Here is a 10,453-nt window from a genome sequence, read left to right on the forward strand (position 1 = left end):
TTCAAACGTTACACCATATTTTGTATTTCTTTTTTCTCAGCTCAGCGGGGTGATTGGGATGATTTGGAACAAAAGGCGACATTACTATTGTCCTTTATTTTTAGACTTTAACACGCCAACAGTGGTGAAAACCTTATGGAAGAACAAGACTACCGTGTACTGGGTGCTAAAGCTTTAAAAGGAGTCATTAAGGTTCAGAATGATCTCTGCGTAGCCGTGAATGGCAATGTCTTTGGAAAATAAATTGAAGCAAATCAGAAACTCTGAATTAACCACATAACTTATCAAACATCTTGACTCATTCCCAAGAATTGGTTTAAAACACATGAAAATCAAGCGATGTGACATTTTCCTTGCAAGATTATGATTTTGTTTGTCTTAGTAAAGTGTTGCGCATATTATGACGCACTCGGTTTCAAGACACCTTCAGCAACATTACAGAACGAAGGGTATGTTATGCAGAAACCATTAATTAAAAGGAACTTTGGTCCCTCCTTCACTTACATGGCTACCACAAAGTATGCCGACACTTAGAAATACAAGCTATTCTAAAAAATGTGAGATGCATTCATTAAACCTTTTTTTGTGGTGATGTTTGAACTGTCATTAACCATTCTTATTTGCAAAATTATTCATTTGGCCTCCTTTTGCAAGGACAGTTTGGCTGATACGTTTGGAAACTGTTTTCACTGTGTCAAGCACAGCTTTAATGGTGATATCTCCGCTTTCGAGTGTCTTTACATTTTTATATGATCTTTAGGAGGCCTTTTCCTCAAAAATTTTGGGGCCAATCCAACTTGCCAATTTGAGCAACGGTGGATTTACAAGTGCAGAAACTTATCGACAGCGAAGCGAACTTTGTGGCAACCCTGTATTTACATTCTTTATAATGATATGTTGCTGAACAAATGAATTAGATTTTCTTGTACTTTAAAACAGCGGGGCAGTCAAAATANCTCCGTCGGAGTCATATGGGCGCCTAGACGAAGAGTTAGCACGCCCCCGAGATGGTCTGTTGTGGTCGCGCGATCTGCTGTGGCTACGCGAGCCAGAGCGTTGGAAACGGCAGACTGAGGATGTGTGTCCCACCTTCTAACAGTTAAAACATTTTTTATCCTGGAAGGGACACAACGGGCCTTGGGTGTGCTGTTGTGAACCGCAGCCACGGCACGCACTCTGTAGAGCGGCAATGACCTCCTCCTGGGTCTCAACGGCGGCGGTGGCAACAACTGTGTTTGTGGGGAAAACCGGTGCAGGGGCGGCCTCTGTGGCGATGGCCTCAAACGCGTGGGCCACATTGCTCAGCGAGGCAAATGTTGGTTTCTTAACCTTACGTAGTTCAACGAACAGTTTTGTCTCAGCCTGACAGCCGAGAAGCAGGAAGAAAACCCGCAGATCTTCCCCTGTCATTTGGTCAATGTTGGCCTTGTCCAGTTGCCGGCTAAACTCAGCCACGTAGTCGGAGAAAGGCCTCCTTGTAAAGAGAGGATAGCGGGTAAGGAAGTGGGCCTCAAGTTGGGCCAGGGCGTCGGCAACGGTAGATGTGGTGCGTACTACACGGACTAGGTCAGTGGAGAGGCATGCCTTGAGCACGCCCATCTGTACCTCGTCGGGTTCGACCGCGATCTTTGAGGCTTTCGCATACTTGTCAAATCTCGTGACCCAGTCGCGGAGTTGGAGGGGCGAGGACGAGTTGGAGAGCGTGAATGGTTTCATGTCACCAACTAGCTTGAAGACCAGGCCACGCGGGTATGAGGAAGTGGAGGAGGGCGAGATCACTGCACGGGCGGCCGAGGCGGCCTTGTCGGCAAGGAATATGCCGAGCTGGACGATTTTTTTATCCACCTCTGCCAGGTCGGCCGCCATCGGCGGAGGCTAAGTCGCCTTTAGCGTCAACATCCGGGCCAAGGGCGTCGGCAGGGTCATTGCCAAGGAACTCCATATACTTTTCCTTGTAAAGTTGTCTTGCATCCTCCAGCCTCTCGTACTTTTCCTTGAGGAAGGCAATGTTTGGAGCAAGTGGAGCCAGAGCTTCTCTGATAAATGCCATCCGTGTACGGAGGCCGTTCTTAGATGCGGACACAGAGCGGGATAGCGCCATTGCTGTCGACAAGACGGGTCTCCGGTCAATTGGAGACGAAGTCGGTCGGAGTTGGTGGGCCCGGGTGTCAAGGGTCCGGGAAGCGGCGGGTACGTAGTGGAGGGGGCGGCAAGTCCGGATCACTGCGCCATGGAAGGTTTAACGGAGAGGTAGGAAATGACAGAGACGGCTACATTTAGTATAAAGATGACAGATCTATATTATATGTTGTTTTTATCCCCGAAGAACAGCTGAGTCCAAGTGACAGGTGTTACTTCATTAAAGGCGGGAGATATAAACCACCCTACATTGAGTTGGTCTTTTGTCTTGAGTTGGAGATCTGACAACTAACCCTTCAAACGCCCAAAGATTGTAAAGTCGGACATTGAGCAACCTGGGCTCTATGGTGAGCTAGAAAGTTTGTCAAAAAGGTCTGAGGTGTGCAACTTCAGAAAATTTTGCATCTTTTTGCATTGTGGCCCAACCATACTTCTCCATAAGTGGTTTGAGCCCACGGAAGCACATGCTTGGCAAATTGATTTATGCAGTGGTCACCCTGACCGAAAAAGATATCTGAACCCCAACATTAAGATTTTAATCTGGAACCTTCCATGTTGTACGATCTCAATGTCATCAAATAAAAGAAGATAGTTTTCTTAACTTGTTTCGACCATTCGTTACCTCAGTAGCCTAACACTGCTTGGCGCATTTGGCAACTGAACCAGTCCTGATATCCTTAACAAGACAGTGAAATCCATATTTCAACATGGCTGACAAAGTTAACGAGTTCACTAGTTTGGACAACGCCAAAGCATATCTAGCTGGTACACGACTTACGACTCAACGTGACCTAAAATCTCTTACGTCAGTTTATTCCATTCATACCGCTATGGAACGAGCAGAGGTCCCAGAGGACAATCGACTTACAATTGTCGATCGCCTTAAACGTGCTTTCCAAGAGCTTGGACGTTACGACGAATGCATTTGAGCTGCCTTAGAAGTCAATGATCCTGATGCATCCAAGACTGCGGAGGCTGCTCTTGCCATTTCGTCTTCAATTATGGAGAAGCTGGATCGCATTCAAACCTGGTTGAGACAAGTCGTGGTGGCCAAAGCCTCCCGTCGTCCCGCACCATCTGCTGTTGCGGATGGAAACCCTCCATTCTCTGGCGAGCCATCATCTGTGTCTTCATATAGGCCTGTGGCTTGATCTCCTCCAACACTTGATGATGTAGATAGTTGCCAATTCGACGATTCGACTGCTCGTCCCCGAGAATATCAGGTGGCAACCCTTTGGACTTTTCTTACTCCCGGAATGCTTGCCCGTGTTCGGGACATTTATGATACTGCAGAAGATACATCGTACAGTGTGGACCATATATTGGACACTTTAAGACGCCATCTTCGAACACGGCAATCAGTCAACATGGAGTGGCATGAATTGTTATCAAGTTGCCAAGCTCAAGGTGAGAAAATTTCTACCATATTTGGTCGCCTCAAGAAGCAAGTTAAATATGTTGTCGATATTGATGCCCAGGCTGTCGTGAAAGCTTGTCTAATCCTTGGAATCCGGGATGACGGAGCGCGAGGCAAAGTTTTTGCTGCCACCCCTACCCAAGACCTGGACGCTATCAAAGTTCTCCAAGCCATGGAAACTGCCGAGTCCGATGTTGGCATCATTTAAGGCCGAGATTCAGTTTTGGGAATACAAACAAAAAAGACCTATTCTGGGAAGCATTATCTCAACAAAGGAAGAGCTCGAAGTCATTTCCAAGTTCTAAATTCCTTATAGAAAACTCGTCATCTAAAATGGCACCCNTATTATTATCATTATTATTATTATTATTATTATTACTATTATTATTTTAAATTTTATTAATCATATTTCCTAGGAAAAACTGTTCCGTCTGAGGGTGGATTGATTTTGATCTACACTACCAATTAAGCAACAAATCATTTTGCCCGATTTGCCTTGTCCGATATTTCTGCGATGGCCCTCATCAGAACATTTTCGTTGCATGAGTAAAGGATAATTATTGTTCATGTTGATTATGACAGTGTTTTTGTCTTTCTGGTTTGTAAGATTGCTCGATGTACATGAACAGGGTCATTGGAATGAAAAGATAATTGTCTTGAAAACAATGCTAAGGACAAATAAGGTGCAATGTAAGCACTAGAATAATGAAAATAAGTTGCTTTGTTTATTGATTTACCCAGCCAACATGATAACGAGCATATTTTCATGAACAATAATATTAGTTCATACTTCATCAGTGTGGGAATAAAATCTCCTCCATCAAAATACGCCTAAAACGTAATTTCTTCATTTGTATGCGTATTTGCATACAGGTGTAGCAGTCAAGAGAGTAGTGGATTTTCGCCTTTTGTGTTACTTCAAACTCGAACGCCTCGAATGGGGATGGATGTTTGCCCACTTCGGACAGTATCGGATTCTCAAGATCTCCTTGAAGAGGGATTCCAAATTGCTGCCAGGATTCGACCTTTGGCTCGAGACAATTTGAAAAAAGCTCAAGATAGGTCGAAACAAAGCTACGATTCTTGTAACAAAGTCAAGGATTCACCAGGGAAAGTTAAAGATTTTGTTATGTGGCGACGACCAGCACCAACATCTGGATGAGGTTCACAAAAACTTAAACCTTCATTCCAAGCACCTTATCTAGTGTTGTCAATAGAGAAGATAACTGCAAGAATTTGTGATAAGAACCAAAAGTGTCATGTGGTTAGTCTTGACCAACTGAAAATAACAAAGGTGGACTCTCCTGTTTTCAGGATTCTCCGAAGACGAGGACGTCCAAGAAAAAGCGATGGGGGTATGTAACACTTTCTCTGATACCTCTCCCTCGGTCACCCTGCGATATCGATTCCCGAGCAGGAGTCACCCTGACGTCGGAGGAAAACCAGACTCGAACCCCAGTATGAAAAGATCAGCCATTGTCGTAATCTCTAATTTTATCTCGTTAACGTTTGAATATATATGTTTTAGCACGCATCCCGTATCAAAGGTTATAATTTGTCTATCTATTACCTTTCAATCTTTCTATGATATTTGGTCTACCAACGAATTTGAGTTGGCAGACCGAGCTAGTCCTTGAATTTAGTAAATTCAGGGCTGATCTGGAATGCTATCCAAAAATTTGCCCAAGTCTTACTTGAAAGATACACCCGACTCAACAAGGCCTACGTACTCCCTACGAATATTAGAGGGAAGCAAATCAAACTATGAAGGAGCCCGAAAAAGAAGAGAAGTGGACACTCCATAGTTCGAACTAGCCTGAATTCTCATAGATCGGAAACAGCTGACTTTCCGGCTCATATAGTACCTCAAAAGTGTATCCACGTTTTACATTTATTCTTCGCCATCAATTTATTAGTTCTTAACCCAACATAGTGCCTGCAGTCCAAACCACACCTTATCCTGAACTTAGGTAAATCGAAACATACGTGGACGGAGGTACACCGTACATTAAAGAATGTCTTAGTTTAAGTTTCATGGACTGACGTCACATGTACGGGTGAAGAAAAGGACAATCTACCTTCCGAAACATTTCTTCTTCCTACTGTACGAGTACTTCTCAAGGCCGAACTTGAGAAGTTTTTGACACCATTTAGGATGGTCAAACAGACAGCCTTTTCATTCATCAGAACATAGCTGCTTCCGGAAAACAGGACTCATTGTTTTCTCTACAACTGTAAGAAAGGGTCTATTGACTACGGAAGGATCCTTCCCTGCTAAGACCAAGTCCAAACATTGTCTAGCCTCTTTGCTGACTTTTTCAAAAATAGCTTCCATCATACATGCAGGAGGTGTAACTCTATGAGCAGAAAATCAAGAGACCAAGAAAAAGAAGAAAACTAAAAGGCTATGATATCTTGTCCTGAGATACAGGACAACAGAGCAAAATAGGAATGAACTACTTCACATCAAAGTAAAGATCCAAATCTAAGATGGAGATAGTGAACAAGAAGTAAGGGACAGAGAAAAACAAGGAATCAAGAACATAAGTAAATTAGGAAAACAACACAAATAAACTCTACACAAAATGAAATCAATACACTAATGAACAATAAATTCTAACTGTAAAAGACCAATACAATCAAACTAAAGAACTACACATAACGATTTGGAACTATACATCCTACTATTTACAAATCAGAGGGAAACTGCTAAAGCTAAACATAAGTATAAATAAGCAATAAACTTATTGGTGTTTTAAAGTAATTACTAAATACTAATTAAATTACTAATTTAAAGTAATTACTAATGAAGTAATCATTAACATGAACCATGATAAATGATCTATGGTTTTTTGTAATGGCTTGCTTTGATTTTGTTGAAAGTCGTTTCTAGCTAGCTATGTGAAACATTGGGCGAGGTTAAAAAATAGAAAAGTCACATATGATTGTTATCATGTCCTTTATTGGGTCAAAATCAGAGCAACAACCATGTCTTCGGTTTTACCGAAATTCGTGCTCTCCGAATTGAAGAGCTAAAATCATCATCATTAGTGTCATGTAACAAGTAATGGAGGCAATTCACATCAATCCATGTTGTGGACTCACCGAATGAATCGCAATCAACATCCAAGCTTAAGTTAGCCAATAATAGCATGAGATGCAGGGCAGAGGGGCAAAAATGTTTCATTATCATCAATGACTATTTGAATTCAAGCATTTTCGTACAAAAAGAATCTCCCCAAACATTTCGAAATCAATACGAAATCAATACGGCGGAGCCAGGCAATCGAATATGACGAACCAAAAATATGCACAGAGATATGCCATGTAGAACACAAAATGCAAAGCGATTAATCGGTCTCGGGGGATCGCTTGAGCAATCGAAGCATCTTGTTGCTTCTCAGGAGTCTGACCATTGGACGATTGTTGGCAGTATTTCGGACCAACCGGATCGGGTTCCGCTTTTCCATCTCGTCACTCTCGTCATTGGCCAAGGCAGGGAACGAGGATCGGAGAAGGCGGATCATCCCACCCCTTTTGCCCACTGTTTGATCCTCCATGTCTTCGGTCTCGTCCATGAACTGAGCCACAGCCAACGGAGATCGCTTCCCATAACGGATGGCCCCGCCCATAGGGGCTCTTCGCAATAGTCGAATGGCCGATGGTCGCTTGAATAGGCGGGTCAAGGCCTGCTCGTCCATTTCCGGGGCTGAGCCTGCCCGTTTGAAAAGCCGAGTCAAGGCCTGCTCATCGATCCCGTTGGCCGGTAGGTTCAGGTTGTGGTCCATCCACTTGTCCAACCATTCAGCTGAAACAACCGGGAAGCTAAGTTTTTTAAAGGGGCCTGCAAAAGATTAAGTGGTCGGTCGGTAGAGGAGGGCGGCTGAGACGATGGAAAGGGATCGGCCAATCGGTTCCGACTGGTTCCGACTAGTTTCTTCTACTAGTTCCCACTTGTCAAAGGTGTGGTTCTTACCTGGCACTTGTTCTCCGGCAATTGGACTAGCAATTTGGACCAAAACGGCGAACAAGACCACGCAGGCAACGCATAAAGATGTAAGGTGTCTGTCTTGGCGCCCCATGAGAAGGTGTAGAAGTTTTCTGACGGGGGGATCAACTGGGAATGGTGGCTCTAATGTATTTGCTGTCTGTTTTATAGCCCCTTTTCCAGGACTTATTTGCATCATGAAAGGATTTTATTCATTTTTCCCGTCTATCTTGTGATACATACATAAGCTGTGTGTCGGCACAAGACATAGACCATAACCTTGTGTTGGCGTTGGAGGCATTCTCGTCAGGGTCCACCATTTGAAGTTCCACCCATCATAGAAGAACAATGGAGACCAGCATTCCTCTCTTGGCTTTGTGTCTTTCTTGCGTTCATGGGATAAAATAATAAACGAAACCCCATGGTAAGTCCAACCATTGCAAATGTGCGACCGACCTCAAGTTTCGGTTGTACCAAGTACGAGCCAGCAGTTAGTTAGTTGGTTGGTTAGCAGTAGGACATCAGATTGGATGCATGGCCATAAAGACAGTGTAACCCACCCATTGCTCAGATCACAGATGTTTTTCATCATTATTGTTCTTCATCTTAATACCATTAACGTGAATGCGTATTTGCATATTCACATTGTACTAGGGGTACAACAGTATAATGGAGATATGACTGGCACTCCTCACAGCTCGCTCGTCTTGTTCCCCGAAGAGAACCAGGGCATCGGCAACCGGCAGTCTCCAGGATCCCAATTCTTCACCTGGGAAATGTCAACAAGACCCCTCCCATTAGATCCAATGTCAGGAGGAAAGCCCTTGGCATTTACTCGAGTTAGAAGCAAATTCACTCAAAAGTCAAAACACAAGGAATCTGCCTGTTCCACAAAACATTGAGACGATTGCCGTCTCAGAGAATACGGTAGCTCGGGATTGGTACAGAAATGAACAGCCTAAAGTGGTTGCAACTTGCTCTCTTAAAAATTAAAGGCACACATGGGCAGAGATAGCACATAGATCATTTTGCTTTTGTTTCACATTGATTTTTGATTTGACAGTAAGACCGTTGAACGAAGAAGAATTTGCGGAGGAAAATTGCCAGTTTGTTGAACACACGAGGTTATGTTTGTAGTTAGGGTGATAATGATGGTGCAAGCTTTTAAGTTGTTACTCATATGTATGAAAGAAGGAAAGGGCCCCGACACATGTATATGTTGCATTCACATAAGCTTGTACCTGTTTTTTCGCCTTGTGATGCCTCAAGAACCGGGAGTTGTGAAATTTCTTGTATGGATAATAGCTTAATTTTGAAAGACTATTGCGTCATTATCATTTTTTTCTACTAGCACTGATTTGGCACATTCTGACTGTCCAGTGCTTTCCAAAAGTAAAAGGGAGTGTTTGGATTGCGGTCGACTTGCAGATTCCGGGTTTGTTTCTGAACAGAGGCCAGTTTTTAAAGCTCTTACCTCGGAGTTAGGGGCTTGAACGTTTACCGGTATGAAACTAGTCTCGCCAATGTGGAGGGCGGATGCTCATTCTGGGTAACGTCCAAGCCTTAACTCAGAGGTACAAGGGTAAAAAAACCTCACCTCAGGTTAGCTTCTCCTCGGCTCTTGAGACACTTCTTTGCATAAAATCCAAATCAAAAAAAGGGACACAATAGAGGTCTGGAAAGTTTCCCAAGGGGAATGTCTTTAAGTGGAACGTTGCATTGTTTGTGGCAACAAGTAATATTGATATTGGCAAGCTTTCAAGTTACATTTCTTAGTTGGGCAGCTAACTATCAGCGTGTTAAAATTGAACGAAATATAATGATTTAATATTCCCTGGAAGTCATTGCCTCGCAGATAGTGTGGCATTCAGCCAAACTGTAAGGGAGTGAAATGTTCATGTGGAACATGAAAGCACGAAAAGGAGATAACGTCGTCACAATTTTATGGGTGGTCGCTACTACTATAGGGGCTGTGTAGAGGATTGAATTACAGTTCCAGGTCACTTATTATCGAACGGCAGTGTTCCACAAAGAAAGCAAAAGAAAATTTGCTTTTTTCAAGTTTCTTTTTTCTCAATTGCCTTTTCAAAACCCGGGGAAAAATTATTTTGTCTAATCTGATGACTAATATTTTGGCTTTATGTTACCTTCATTCCAATGAAAATTAGGTCTGTGATCTTCCAAAAACTGGTGAAGAATCGTCATTAGGGCTGGCCAAAAGTTGCATCCGGCAAATTTAGCAAATTTAGAAAAACAACTCGCATTTCCCAGAATTTTTTGCAATCCAAACGTGAATGAATTTGGAGGTTTGGTGATTTCCATTTCTTTAACACCGCCGGCAGGAAAAAATGCGACATGAGCCGTTTGGCCTGGTTGCGGCTGCTCGGTCTTTATCACGGTCATCTGCCATTTAAGCACATATCAGTAATTCTGCAATTTATGACAATTTTCAAGAAATCAGGGAAATTGTTTTTTTATTTTTATTTTTTTTTTTATTTTTTTATTTGCCGACTTATTTCCCGCCAATCACTTGGATTAGAATAGCAGCAGTTTAAGACGATAAATTTATTCACTTTACTTTGCCTTTACCTTTATATATTATTTGATCGATCAACGAATTAGAGTGGGCGGATCTGTAATATAAGGTTGATCGGGAATTTTAGTCCAAACTTATCCAAGCCTGACTTAAATCCTACAACTGGTTCCACGCCTACATACGCCCTACAAATATTTGAGGGGAGCAAATTGAACAATGAAGGAGCCCGAGAAAGAAGAGAGTTAGACTTCATTGTTTTCACTAGCCTGGATTCTCGAGGGCTTGAAGGTGCTCTCAAAACGCACACTAAGCCTCTATGGTCACTACTATTGACCCTAAATCCTGGGTTGGGACAAAACTCATGAATGCTCTT

General features: G+C 42.9%; 1 protein-coding gene across 2 annotated transcripts; it reads right to left on the bottom strand.

Annotated features, from left to right (window-relative positions):
• Window positions 1–6,498: 6,498 nt before the first annotated feature.
• LOC131880127 (uncharacterized) lies at window positions 6,499–8,248 on the bottom strand. 2 transcript variants are annotated; one of them, XM_059226645.1, is made up of 2 exons: window positions 7,533–8,248; window positions 6,499–7,400 (listed from the first exon to the last, which is right to left on the bottom strand). In XM_059226645.1, the coding sequence occupies exons 1-2, from the start codon at window positions 7,741–7,743 to the stop codon at window positions 6,907–6,909; spliced, it is 705 nt and encodes a 234-aa protein (XP_059082628.1). In that variant the 5' UTR covers window positions 7,744–8,248; the 3' UTR covers window positions 6,499–6,906. The 2 variants fall into 2 exon arrangements, with proteins under 2 accessions (XP_059082628.1, XP_059082629.1); XM_059226646.1 differs by having other exon boundaries at window positions 6,499–7,364; window positions 7,533–7,704.
• Between the last annotated feature and the right edge of the window lie 2,205 nt (window positions 8,249–10,453).

Source organism: Tigriopus californicus, chromosome 5, assembly GCF_007210705.1.
Source record: "Tigriopus californicus strain San Diego chromosome 5, Tcal_SD_v2.1, whole genome shotgun sequence".
Classification (NCBI taxonomy): Eukaryota; Metazoa; Arthropoda; class Copepoda; order Harpacticoida; family Harpacticidae; genus Tigriopus; species Tigriopus californicus.

Excerpts from the sequence above, each read along its gene's own strand:
- LOC131880127 (XM_059226645.1), bottom strand. The coding sequence starts at position 7,743 with ATGATGCAAATAAGTCCTGGAAAAGGGGCTATAAAACAGACAGCAAAT. Across the intron at positions 7,401-7,532 it reads TGCCGGAGAACAAGTGCCAG|GCCCCTTTAAAAAACTTAGC; the intron begins GTAAGAACCACA and ends AATCTTTTGCAG.